The following is a 14,059-nucleotide window of genomic DNA, read 5'->3' as shown; positions in this document are numbered from 1 at the left end:
TCACTCAACAACAGCATCCACTCAACGTGTATTATTAGAGCAACTACGATGTGCCAGGACTGTGCAGGGCTGGGTATGTGGTCAACTGACTGTAGCTTCACTTTTCCCCAAATGCCTCCTGAGGACTGTGGCTGGGTCCTTAGAGAAGCCATATGAACACAGTGACCAAGAGCATAGGCACTAGAGCCAGGCTGCTTGGGTTCAAATTCCAGTCCTGCATTTCACTAGCTGTGGGACTTTAGGCAAGTCAGTTAGCCTCTCTGAGCCTTCCTTTCATCATGTGTCAAATGGAGATGATGATAATAATCTACCTTCCAGGGCTGTTATTGAGGATGTAATAAGCAAATACAGGTAAAGTGTTTGGAATGGTGCCGGCACAAAGTGTTCATTAAGTGTTACTGTTATTGCTGACTTTGCCAATGTCTCCCAGACATCTGATGGCTCCTCCTGGAGCTGCCTCCTGTTCAATAGTAGTGCAGCCTTGCCATATACTCTCATGGGCAGGGGAGGACCACCTCTCAAGGAGAAGACCCTAGAGTGGATGTAGGGGAGGGCACTGTGCGTGAAGACAGAATGTCTGACCTTGTAACCGGCTCCACCACTGATCTGCTGTGTGATAATGGGCTGGGCCTGTTTCTCTAGGTTAATCTCAGGTCTCCTTCCAGCTCTAACCTGCAAACATTCTGTGCTAACCAGGAGGCTATCACCTGGTCTGGAGGAAGGTCTAATTGGGAAGTCCAACTACAGAGGGCAAGGGGGTGGCAAGGCAGGGAATTGGTTCATCCAGGGACCTTCAGCGGGGGCAGGGGGTAGTGGGGCTTCTAGCTCATCATCTGAGGTGGGGGCAAGTTAATGTATCTACATTCAGGCTCTTCTCCCATAAGTAACAGTCCCATTGCTGCTGCTGATGACAGGGAACCTGGGCAAGGAGAACTTCACTTGAAATAAGGCAGGAGACAATGTGGCCAGGCATAAAGAGGAATTAATTGACCATAGGGAGAGCAATAAAGTGGAGTTGGTTATGCAGGGGGTGTGGAGTTGTTGTTTCTGACCCACAGACTCCTGTGAGCATGGGCCCATGAAGCCCCAGCATCCCAGCTAGGTGACAGCATTTGTATCTCTCCTCTGCCCTCCTCACTGTGCCATTTGCAGGGAAGGTGGGTGAGGGCAGAGGAGGCTGTGGGAGGTGCCGCTTGATGCTGAGGGCAGCAGCTCAGTGGGGAGCTGGGACTAGGTTCTGGGAAGCCAATCTGAGCATCTTAGCATGGAGGGAGGCAAGGACATCCAATCAGCAGCAATGAGCCTGCACCAGGCTTATTTATGCCTTTCCCTTTGATCGGAGCCCACTTAGAGATTGGGCTCATGCGTTATGCATGAGACATGCTCTGGGCACGTCAAAAGGGGCTGGGCACAGCCTGGGGGATTAGGCATGAGCAGGCAGCATGTGTGCGCACACACACACACACACACGCAGACACATATGCATGCACAGGTCCATTATGCACCACACACACACAGAGACACATTCGTACGCATTGCATGGACCAATTATACACATACGCAGACCCCCACCACCAACAGAGGGAACAATATGCAAACATGGGCCATTATACACACATACATGCAGACAATATATCGTGCATGGATCATTATACCACGCAACCGCAGATAATATGGTATGCGCAGGCCATTATACAGACACGCAGAGATTCATGCATGCATAGGCCATTACACAGGCATACACACACAACGGGCTAGTATACACACACATGCAATCATGCATAAGCGGGCCATTACAACACACACAGGCCCATCTGCCCTCCACTTACTCTAGACATACCCATGCGGATATCCAAGCAGACAGACACATGTATTTTCTCTGTACACATGTACATGTAGACCTTCTGGTACACACTTGTACCCATTCACTGGCACGTGTCCACATGCTCATATCACAGACATGCATCACCCATATGTTCAAGCACACATACACATAGATGCAGACACATGTCCAAGCACAAATACACACATGTCCCCACACAGGCAGAGTTGTGCACAGGCACATGTGTGCACACACACATGCACATTCCCACATATTATTTACTGCTACATGCACATGTGAAGCCATGCATGTATACACATCCTCACCTACTCACTCAGGCGGGAACACATACAGAGTCCCATAGTGCCCCCAACATGCCTTTGATAATGCCGTTGTCTTCCCCTCACTCTAAATACACAGTAGTGACCTCTTAAGCAAGTCAACCAACATCCCTCTTGGCAACATCCAAGAGGGAAGCTCCTTTCCTCCCTCACTGTCTCTTCACTACAAGGCTGTTTCCAACCTCAAAGAGGGACATGGTGGGGGCTGGGCAGCAGGGAGGGGAGAGAGTGCTGGGGGACTGCAGTGCCCAGGAGGTAGAAGGCTTTCCCACCCAACCCCTTCCTTCTCTCTTCACTCAGGTCCCACTAGAGGCTCCATCTATCATTCAGAGGCTTAGCTAGGAGGAGGCAGGGGCTGGGTGATGGGGAATCAGAGCCCAGAGGAAAGGAAAATACGCCAGGCTTCCATTCCAGGTTGATTGAGAGCAGTTGATTAACAGATAAACATATAAATAAGTGGGCCTGCAGCCACAGAGTTCCTAAATCCTAGTCATTTCCGAGAAACAATTGGAGCAGTGGTTCTCCAAGCATGGAGCCTGAACCAGCAGCCACAGCAACACTTTGGAACTTTTTAGAAATGCATTCTCGGCCCCATCTAGACCTCCTGAATCAGAAACTCTGAGGTTGGGGCCTGCAAGCTGTGTTCCTTTCTTTTTATTTTATTTTATTTTTTGAGATGGAGTCTTGCTCTATCACCCAGGCTGGAATGCGGTGGCGCGATCTCAGCTCACCGCAACCTCCGCCTCCGGGTTCAAGCGATTCTTCTGCCTCAGCCTCCCCAGTAACTGGGATTACAGGTGCGGCGCCACCTGTAATTTGTATTTTTAGTAGAGATGGGGTGTCACCATATTGACCAGGCTGGTCTCGAACTCCTGACCTCGTGATCTGCTCACCATGGCCTCCCAAAGTGCTGGGATTACAGGCGTGAGCCACTGTGCCTGGCCTGCAAGCTGTGTTTCAACAAGTCTTCCAGGTGATCTGAATGCACACCCAGGTCTAAGAACCACTGGCCTAAAACAGGGGCTTCGAGGAAGGCAAGCCTGTTTATCACCTGGCTCCTCCAGCTGGGCGTCCTGGACAAGCCACTTAGCTGCTCTGGGACTCAGTTTCCACACATGCAAAGTAGAAATAATTCGAGTATCAGCCTCCCAGGATTTGTCACGAAGATTAAATGAGGCCCAGGATTTACTACAGGCTTGGCCTACTGTGAGATCTCAGTGGCAGTAGCTACTGTTATTACTACTTTAATTTCTGGGAGAACCTTTGCAGCTTTTGGTTCTCGGGGCCAGCCAGAGTCTCCTAAGCCCTCAGCTACTTCAGTAGAAAGTGGAAAACATTAGGGCACTGAGCCAACACTTCACAGAGCAGGAGGAGCAATGAAATCATGGCCAGATACCCATTAGAACAGTCACTTGAGCAGGTGACAGGGACTTTATCTGCTGACACCAGCATTCTTAGAATGTAACATGCTCAGTAATGTCTGTAAACACTTGTTCAAGTTCTAAATCTCCTCCCTTCCTCTCAGGATTTGGCCCTGCTGCCATCTCCCCAACCTCAAACTAGCTTCCTCGAGATGGATGGCATTGAGATCTGAAGCTAAGGCAGGGAGCCCCCAGGGCCTGTGTGTCTGGGCTGCTCCTCCCCTGTTTCCCCCTTCTCCAGGCCCCTCTCTCCACCTATCTCCTTCTTATGACTTAAGGAATCATAACACATTCACATTGCTCATCTCAGGCACAGAAACTTCTAGGATTCGTGTTGAGGCCAACCCATTTGGCCCACATCACCACAGCTCCCCAAAGTCGACTAGTCCAAACAAGGTGGGGCTGAGGCCTGGGGGATTCTGACCCATTGGCCATGCGTGGTTAGGGAAGGGCAGAGATGCCCTTTCCTCTTCTGCTCAGTAAAGGGTCTGGAGAGGATCAGCTCATGGTGCTGCAATAGGAGGGAGAGGGCCTCACCTTGAAGAAGGTCATGGTGGCCCCATCCTTGACAGCCCCATACTCGATTTTGGTTTGCTTGGCCAGGTCGTCAGCAGAGTCAATGGGTGATTCCATGCGCTCCACGGTCAGAAAGGCAGCCAGGTTGGCCGTGTAGGAAGAGATGATGATGAGCGTGAAGAACCACCAGATGCCACCAATGATGCGTGTGGACAGGGCTTTGGGCATCAGCTCAGACCCTGGGCGAAGAGAGGATATAGGCAGTCCCTTACAAAATCCAGACTAGCGCTGCTCAAGTCCCCTATGTTATGGATTCCTCTGATACTCTAATGAAAGCTAAGGCCCTTTCCCAAGACCAGTGGTTCTCAAAAGTGTAGTCCCTGGACCAGCAGCAACATCATCACCTGGAATTTGTTAGAAATGCACATTCTTGGGCCTCTCCCCAGCACTCACTGAATCAGTAATTTCTGAGGGTGGGAACCAGCAATATGTTTCGAGTAATCTCTCCAGATGATTCTGACGCAGCTGAAATTTAAGAATCGCTCTTCTAGAACAACATACATTCACATTTCACAGGCTCATCAAAACCTCAGATGCCTAACCATAGACCACTTATGTGGTCCCAGCTTAAGAACACCTGGGAGTCAGGACCCCTGGGTTCTTGAGTGAATCCTGCTCCCAACTCTCAGTGTGATCTTATGCCTGATACTTCCCCTCTCTGCAAAATTCTGCAAAACATGAAGAATTGTCCTTCCTCTGTCCCAGCCTCACATAAATACTGTGGTGCTGCAATGATATAATTTGAGAAGAAATTGCATTGGAAATACAAATGGTATACAAATACAAGATTGCTATGCGGTGCTTTGCAGGAGGGGAAAAAAAAATCAACACGTTTTGAAGCTCTTTGCCGAAATACATCACTTTTCTTCCCCAACCTTAGGTGTGGAGCACAGCAGAGATGATACCTTCTAACTGAAGTAATTAACTAGTTGGCTTTCAAGAGATTTAAATTTCAAGTGACTCCTGAACTTTCCAGAATATTTGGACCTGCAATCTGAAAAGCGTCTGCTTTGATATGGATGATTTTTTTTTTTCCTCAAAGAAGTCACTCAAGGGAGAGTTTTTCAAATACATAACTATTTTTCTCCCTCCTAATCAAAACCACACGGAGGATACATCAGGGGCCAGTGCTTTGAATAGCAGCAGGAGGTGGAAGAGGAGAAGCTATTACTGCATTGAGGGGCTTCCAGGTCTTTCCCAACTGTCACCGAACAAAGATGATGGACAAAAAAGCAAGGTGAGGCTCCAGGACACGCATTAATAGCAAGGACAGATTGAGGCACTTCCCTTGAAAGTTGCCTGTCACTTCCTAGTTGCTAGAGACCACTGAGGCTCCGTGTCCCCTCCCAAACCGGACACTCCCAGCCTCCCCAGCAGGCTTTGGGCTGCTCTCAGAGAGGGAGCAGCTTATTTGAGTCACCTGATTGGTGAATTCTGCCAGGCTTGCCAGACCTCTGCCCAAGTCCCTGCCCTGGCCTCTGCCATGGCCGAGAGGTTTCTCGCATGTGGGACAGATTTACTTTTTTCCTCTCCTCCTTCATTCAAGTACCCAGCACAGAGCCTGGCATGTAGTGGGTGCCCAGGACACATTGGGATAATGCCATTCGCTCATTTGTTTGGCATTTGCTGATGGATGTCTACTGAGGACCAGGGTTTGTGAAGGTTATACACAGATGACTGAGGGACAAGGACATTTTCTCTGTCCCTTGAAGCCCCTTCCCTGCCTGCCCCCTAGGTAGGTTGCTCAGTGAAACTCTAACAGGCAGACACTTGTCTGCACTCCCTAAGATAAGAGACTCTGGACATGGGACTCCACCTGCAGAGGCAGTGAGCACATGGCTTGTGGCCAGCAGGACCAGGGGGTGGTGTCCTTCCTGGGGGTCTTTCCTGGCTGGTGATCCCCTCTCCCTGTGCCTGCCCTCTTGCTCCCTACTGTCTCTGCATCTGACTCCCGGCAGTTAGAGCAGGTGCTCTGCTTTCTGAGATATTTGAGTAGCTGCAGATATTTCTAAAGCACATTGGCCCTCCTTCCAGAGGATGTAAGAGAATTGCATCCTTTTGTGTATCTCATCTTTGAAGCACTTGGGCTGAAGTCCCCAACTCAGCCATGATCCTTCCTACTCTTAGGAGCCTCACAGCCAAGCGGCCACGGAGTTCCATCCACAGTGTATCCTGAAGCTCTTTTAGTGCATTTCTGCCCTCCACTCCCAGGGCCACCACCAGGCTCAGGTCTTATCACCTCATTCCTGCAGTGGCCTCCCACCCAGCCTCCCTGCCTCTGGTCTCCTTCCATCCACAGCTCAACTTGCTCAGCTGGATTGTGTGGTGATGAGGCCATGGGCAGGGTCAGCTGCAGCCAGTAGGGTGCTCTATGTCCACCTCAGCTGGAGCAGGTGATGAGGGATGCGTCCTGCATGCCCTGGGTTGGGTGGTTTTCTTAGCTTCAGACCCTGAGCCAGCTCCAGCCAGAGTGGAGGTGGAAGTTGGGGGTCTGGGGCAAGGGCACAGAAGGTTGGATATCTCTGTGTCTCCAACCTTCTGCTGGCTCATCAGGGTCTAAGGCTGCCCCTAGAAGTATGGGCTGGCCCTGCTGATGCCAAAGAGGCTGAAGACCTGCTGGGGAAAGGAGACCCTGGAAAGGGAGGCCACGGGAGAGGTGCATACCTTGTTGCATCAGGGATCCCATTCCAAACCAGAAGCTGTTAAGCAGAGTGAAGTTATTTTCCACCACCTCGGAGCCAGGGTTGCAGGGGTGAGCATCGTACCACTCATAAGGGCTGAATCTGGCACAGGAGGAGAGGGACAGTCAGCCTGGGAAACAAGGAGCATCCATGCCCCAGCAGGCAGTGGTTTAGCAAACACAGCTGTGCCAGCCGCCTCAGTATCAATATCCTCATGGTTCTGCTGGGAGGCAGGGCAGGGGAATTTCTTCTTGTTCTTTATTGTTAGTGCCCTTTTCTGGTTATAAAGGTAATTCACCAGCATCTCGTAAAATTAAAAGTGCACATGCCCTTCAGCCTCCCAATTCTGCAACTCATTATCCATCCCAGGAAAAGCACTCTTACAGGAGCACCAAGAGAAGCACACAAGGGTGTTTATCAAAGCATTGTTTGTCATCGCAAAAAACTGGAAACCACCAAAATGTCCTTCAATAAAGGAATGATTAAATAAACGATGCCACACTGTACTGTGAAATATTATGCGGCTGCTAAAAGAGAATGAGATACTTGAGATGTGTTGGCGGGGAAAGATCTTCAACACATATTGTTGAAGATCTAAGCCATAAAAATATTAAAAGCAATGTATTAAAAGCAATAGAAAATAAGAACAATATGACCACACTTAGATACACAGATTCCTAAAGACATAACTATTCAGTGCTTTATGTATACTCATATGCAAATGTATACTAAAGGGTCTGAAAGGATCTCTAGATAAAAAATATCAGTGTTTACCTCTGGGGAGGGGCATCAGAACAGCAGAAGGAATTTCAGGAAGGCCAATTGCTCTATCTGCATTATATAAATTTTTAAAAGTGGGAACATGCTTTTGAGTTTTGGGCATAATAAAAAACCTTAAAAAGGGAAAAAAGCAGAAGACACATTTTATAAAATATTCAGACAGTATAGACGAATACAATCTGAAAGTGAATGTCTCCAGCATCCTATCCCCCGGAGAGAACAATGCGTTATATAATTTTTTAGATTTTTGTCTTTGAATATACAAATACATATATGACAGGGAAAAAATGATTACTTAAAGCCCCCTACTGCCTTCTAAGGAAGAGGAGTCCTGATGACTGAACTGAAGGGAGTTTTTGTTTACTGCGTGAGTTCCAGTTGAGGATATCTATGTTTAAAGAAGCTTGAGAGGTTGAGAGCACCCCGGAAAAAGTCCCACACTAGTGGACATTTTCTCCAGGTTTGTGGGGGAGGTTTTAGGATGCTGAGAGGACACATCTGGAATGGGAGACAAGTCCAGTGGAATTTTGTTTCATTTTTTAAAGTGCAATGCCCTTTAAGTGTGATGTTGTGACCTCTCTTTTCTGTCTCCCTTCTGAAAGCTAGAATATATTATACATTGATTTCCAGTGGTCATGTGGAAACAATTTTATTTTCATGAAGCGGGAAGATCCCTCAAATAGGAAATCCTAAAGAAAGGTTTCAAACCAAGACAGGGATCTTCAAAGGAAATGGCCACAAACTGGCTAGAGGCTCTAAAATCCACAGGGAAGAGATCTAGGATGGAGAAAGCAGAGATGAGAGGCTATTGCGAGAAGGGTTTTTGGAGAGAGCCTTTGGAGAGTTGAGTGTCCAGAGCTCCTGCTTCCTCTACCACATCGAGGGAGAGGGGCTTCCCAGGGGGCGAGGCAGCTCAGTGCCTGGCCCTGTAACTGAGCAGATGGACCTGGGAAGGGTGAAGGGCAGGGGTTGGGCTGGTGGGTGCTCTGTCAGTGGAATCAGGCAAGTCCCTGCTGCACGACATTGGCCTGCAGGCCCAGACACCACCAGGTCTCAGGACGCTGGGTCCACAGTGCTTCCCCTGGCCCAGATGGACCCATGCAGAAGACAGATCTAGCCCAGCCCAACTTTGACTCCCATCTTAGAAGGCAATGGGATTCCAACAGGGAGAGGCCATGGGGCACAGGCCGCTGGAGGACCAGGGGCTGAGTGGGTAGTGGGCCACGAAGGGAGGCCCTGCTGGAGGCGGCCGTGGGAAGAGCACCCACCTCTGAACACCCTGGAAGGTGGAAGGCAGACAAACTAAAGCCGATTTCTGATGAGATCTCCCGAGTCCTGCTCTTTACATGTACCAGGCACACATACACAAATATATGACATATATGATACTTTTAACAAAAAAAAAAAAACCCCTATCATACTACTACACTGTCCAAGAACTTTGTTTTTCATTTAATGTTATCAGCCTCTTTTCAGGTCAGTTCTTCCAGATCTACCTCATGCTCTGTAACCACTCTGCAGGTATCTCTAACCATGCCTTGACTGATGGGCACTTAAGCTGTCCTCTCTTTCCGACTGTGGTGCACTCTGCTGGAAAAGCATCCTTGGACACACCTCTGTGGGACCTGATGCCCAAGGGTGGCCTTGTCTTCTGGGGCTTGGCTGCAAAGGCTTTCTAGATTTGGGAGAATGCTAAAGTGTGGCTCAATGGTGATGTTTCAACAGGACGAAGTTCCAGGGGTGGAACTGCTTATCATAATAAAAATAACTGGTTCTAGAATGGGCTTCTTGGCTATCAAATGCTGTTACAGGCTGGGGTCCTCACCACCTCCTGAGAGGTGAAAGCCTGCAGGGTGCCCATTTTACAGATGCAGAGGCCACAAGGATCCTGCAGTCAGTGGGACAGAGCGTCCAGGCTCTAACCCTCCTCGGCCACAGGAGAGAAGAGGAGTGGGATGGTCGCCGGACAAGGAGGGAAGGTGTCACCTGGAGTTAATGGCGGATCTTGGATTTGTAGCTTGTGGCTGCAAGAGCTTCTCCAGTCTTGAGAGTAAACAGGAGTTAGAAGTTGACCTGGAGACACTCTGTCTCCACAGAGAAGGTGACATTCCATCCCCAGCTGGAGTGTGGAGGTGTAGACAGGGCATCCACTGTGGCCAAAGCTCTCGCTTCCTTGGGATACTCAACCCAGATTTGGCTGCAATGTGGCTCCCAGGAGCTAGATGGGCTGCTCACCCTCAGCCCTGCCTTCTGGGTCAGGCACTTAGGATCATCCCCTGTCACGAGTGCCAACTGTCCTGCTCTCTGCGGTGAGAAAGCACACCCTAGGCTCCCTTCCTGTTTCCTTCTACCTCACCGGCATGAAGTCGAATATCTTGGTGGCAGCGAAAGGCCTTGTGCAATGCCTGGTCCCCAGATGTGGGCCAAACAGACCAGGCCAGGCCAGTGTGCAAGATGGACAGTCCCGTGCCAACCTGGAGTTGTCCCAGAGTGGACCTGGACACCTGCCCACCCTTCCCAGGCCCTATCTCTTAGAACTGTGGGCAGCTGTGTCCAGATCTCCTTCAGCCAGCATGGTCACCGGGAGTGAAGGGGAGATGGCCGCATTCACCCTACAGATATGTTGTGCTTGATCCTGCCAGTGTTATAAAAAATTCAACTAGTGGCCACACAGAAAAACCGAGAGACATCACATAAAAATCCAAATCTCTCTCTCAAAATCATGAGCTCTGCAACATTGGCCCTGCATCTCTGCCTGGTACAACCTGTTGGAGCTGAGCAGCGGCTGCCCCCTTCAGCCAGGTGAGCTCTCCAGGATGCCTTAGTCCCTACCACTCTCCACTGCCTATCACTATGCCTGCTTCACTCCCTTTGGCCCTGGCAGGTACTTGCGTTTGCCACCCTTGGACCGGTCTGGGTTTGAAGCCCAACTCTGCCAAAGAAATGCTTTCTGATTCTGGGCAATTACTTAACCTCTCCAAGCCTCAGTTTCTGCTTCTGTAAACTGGTGATAATTATACCCATCTCAAGAGGTATGAGTGGTGTTGTGTGGGTGCTGGGCAAGGTGACAAGTGCACTCTGAAGCTCTTCCTAGCTCTGTGGCCAAAACTCTTCTCCCTCTCCTCTCTTCTCAGGGGTCTCCTATCATTCCAGCAGCTCTAGGAAATCCATCTCTTCTAGAAAGTCTCCCAGCCTAACCTTGGGAAGGAGGCTCCCGCCTTCCTAGCCGGGAGGCAGGGTGGGAAGCAGGCGTGCTGGTGAAGGGCCAGGAATGAGAGGGGGATGGAACACACATCAAAAGGGCTGAGCGGATGCTGGAAAAGCCCGAAGAGGTGGGAGGACCACTGGAGCTGCTAAAATCACGGTGTGAGCTCTGGAGAGTGGCTCCTGGCTTTCAAAGGTTTGTTAGACCATTAGAGACAAGAGGCATAAATGAAGGCCCTTGGCTGCTGCTGCGCCCACCAGGCAGGGCGAGGCCAGCACAGCAGCTCCAGGCCTCTGGCGGCACAGGGCCTGGGGATCAGGACATTGCGTCACTCACAGCCTTCCCTTTAGTCTCTTGCAGTGTGGGAGGAGGGAGCGGAAGGGAGTGAAGTGGGGGGAGGGCGGCTTTTAAGGAAGGCTCTGGAGAAAAAAAAAGGCTGAAAACGCCAAGTCGTTGGATCTCAAATTGCCTCTCCAGAGAAGTCTCTCTTTGCACTTTGTTAGGATTTAGAGAAAAAAAAAAGGACCAGATCAGGGGCTGGGGCTGGAGCCCGGAGAGAGAAGGCAGAGGGCTCCGCTGGAAAGCCGTGGGGAGCAGGCCCCAGCAGCCACCAACCCGGGGCAGGGGCGGACCACTGGATGGAGATGTGGGTCATAGATAAAAGGCTTGGTGACCCCCACAGTCAAATGCTGCAAGTGTCACTTATTGCTTGTATGACCTTGGCAAGTGGTGAGACTTTCTGAGTCTCAGGTGTCTCCCCTCCAAGGGAGGCTGTAAAGTGCAGAGCACAGTGCTTGGCAAGCACTGGGTGTTCACCAAACACTGGGCAAAACCTGTCCCCCAGTGACCTCCTCCTACCACCCACCAGCAAGGGTGTGCTATGTCTACTTATGTGAACAACAAAATGTGCAAGCATGTTGCTAGCATGGAGCCCAGACAGGAATGTGTGTATGTGTGCCTCGTTTCTGCATGTGGGGATGGTGTGAGTTTATTGGGCACTGTTCCTCCTGCTGTTGTGGCTTGGATAGACACATCCTGTTTTCCAAGTTCTAAGCTACCCACTGGGCCACTCAATGTCCTGAGTCTGCTGCACCAGGTGCCTGACTCAGGTGGTGCAGCTTTGGGCAACCACTTGACCTCTTCAAGCCTGCTAATGGGACCTGAGGTGCAACTGCCGCATCTCAGGGTTATAGACACAGACCAGGGTGACGACCAGGTGATTCAAACCTGGGGGTGGGGAGGGACAAGTCATGGAAAGTTCCCTGAGGGATATAAAGGAATCTGAGCCATAGGGAGTGGAAGAGGAGTGGGCATAGCAGTGGCCTGAGCCTTGGGCCTTCTGTGCCAGGGGCTGAGGAGGTAAGGACCTGCCTGGCCCCTAAACCTTCAACCTTGGGCCCGACATCTGGCCAAGGAATTGCCTTACCTGGCGATGACGAAGAGGACACAGCTGACCCCCAGGTAGGCGAGGAGCACATACATCCAGATGTCTGGGGACAGGGGATTGAGGAAGGAGAAGACGCTGGGGTTGGTGCCATTGGGCTTTCGATACAGGATGCTCACACCGAGTGTCATGAAGGGCTTGGAGAAGTCGATGGCCTTCTCTCGAACATGGGTGATGGTCAGGGGGGCCACGGCCAGATCTGCCTTCTGAAATCAGACACAGAGAGAGAGAGAGACAGACTATGAGCAAAGTCTCAGAATAGCGGGAGACAGAACACCCTTGCTGGAGGAGAGATGAGGGTGAAGTCAGTTGTCCCAGCCCCGGGTCACTAACTGCTCTTCTGTTTCCACATTTACTAACCCTCCTTGAGGGCCAGGTCAGGGTGCTGGGGAGACAATGATGAATTCAACTTAACCTCTGCTCTCTAAGAGCTCATGGTCTTGAAGAAGAGAGTGGTGGAATAAACATGCAGAGAATGGAACTCTATTAAAGCTGTAACCCACGTGCTCCCTTCTCAAAATGGTGCTTTGTCAAATAAATACAGTTCAGTAACCCAAAAACATTCAAAAATAGCTCATGCTTTTTATTTGTGTCTTTCAAAACCACAAAGAGGACACAGAACGCACCATAATGCCTATTTAATTCTGCTTTCCTCTCCCATCCACTTCTCGACTGCTTCACCACATTCTGGATATTCTATATATCCTAAAAGCCCTCCAAACACAAGTTGGGCAAAGATAATGTCCTCCTTGGGAGAAACTAGACAGGCAGGCTGGGTGCTGTGGCTCATACCTGTAATCCCAGCACTATGGGAGGCTGAGGTGGGAGGATCGTTTGAGCCCCGGGGTTTGAGAATAGCCTACATTTCATAGTGAGACTCCATCGCTACAAAAAATTGAAAAGTTAGCTGGGTACAGTGGCAAGTGCCTGTAGTCCCAGCTACTTGGGAGGCTGGGGTGGGAGGACTGCTTGAGGCTGGGAGGTAGAGGCTGCAGTGAGCTGTGATCGTGCCACAGTACTCCAGCCTGGGCAATAGAGTGAGAGCTTGTTTCGAAAAATTAAAAAAAAAAAAAAAAAAAAAAAGGAAACAAAAGAAGCAAATCCAGGGCCCTTATTAGTAGGAGGTGGTGTGGAGTGGGAAAGAAGGGGGTGGGGTAATATTAGGAATGCTATGTTAATAAATTTTAGCCCATCACAATTTTAATAAGGGGAAGAATTCAAGTTCGATTCTTTGGTCTGAGCTTTTCCTGATTAGAAATCTAGATTCCCTCATTCCCATCTCCTCTTTCCAGGACCCCATTGGCATCCTCCCCCACAAGGCCCCAATTAAACCACTTCCTGCTTACCACAGTCCCTCCTTCAGCCCCATGCTCTGCACATCCCACACTGTTTAGGATGTCCTCTTCCTGTAGTCTCATTCCCACCACTGTCTGCCTTCCTCTGCACATCCTGCCTCTTCCAGAAACCCTCCCTCGCAGCCTCCATCTCAACTTCCATGAAGCCAGCTCTGTTCTGCTTGAATGGTGGTCTGTGCCCCACGTGATCTTGTGTCTGACCTGCTTATGTGCCTGTGAGTTCCTGAGTGCGGCTGGAGCTGGGGCGGAGTCTCTGCTTCTTTTCTCCATCCCCAAGCCCTATCTCAGTCTCTGGAATATTTGTTAATTAATAACCTTCCCCTCTGAGAGGCTGCCCCTGGGGCTTCTGTGGATATTTACATTTCAGAATGTGAACTAAGTTATCACTTCCCTTCCTCACGTAGGACAGGACAGAAAGGGAGGCTGGGGTCTAA

General features: G+C 50.1%; 1 protein-coding gene across 2 annotated transcripts in view; it reads right to left on the bottom strand.

Moving 5' to 3' along the window:
• Window positions 1-14,059, bottom strand: part of GRIK3 (glutamate ionotropic receptor kainate type subunit 3) — a 238,062-nt gene that overhangs the window by 13,128 nt on the left and 210,875 nt on the right. For both annotated transcript variants that reach the window (XM_017892128.1, XM_017892129.1), the window contains exons 11-13: window positions 12,253-12,476; window positions 6,825-6,943; window positions 4,122-4,339 (exon numbers count right to left, since the gene is read on the bottom strand). In XM_017892128.1, coding sequence (XP_017747617.1) covers window positions 4,122-4,339; window positions 6,825-6,943; window positions 12,253-12,476 — 561 coding nt within the window. The remainder of the gene's footprint in view (window positions 1-4,121; window positions 4,340-6,824; window positions 6,944-12,252; window positions 12,477-14,059) is intronic.

Source organism: Rhinopithecus bieti, unplaced genomic scaffold (assembly GCF_001698545.2).
Source record: "Rhinopithecus bieti isolate Rb0 unplaced genomic scaffold, ASM169854v2 scaffold_22548, whole genome shotgun sequence".
NCBI classification, from domain to species: domain Eukaryota; kingdom Metazoa; phylum Chordata; class Mammalia; order Primates; family Cercopithecidae; genus Rhinopithecus; species Rhinopithecus bieti.
Note: the sequence above shows the minus strand (reverse complement) of the source record. Positions and strands in the feature narration are given on the sequence as shown.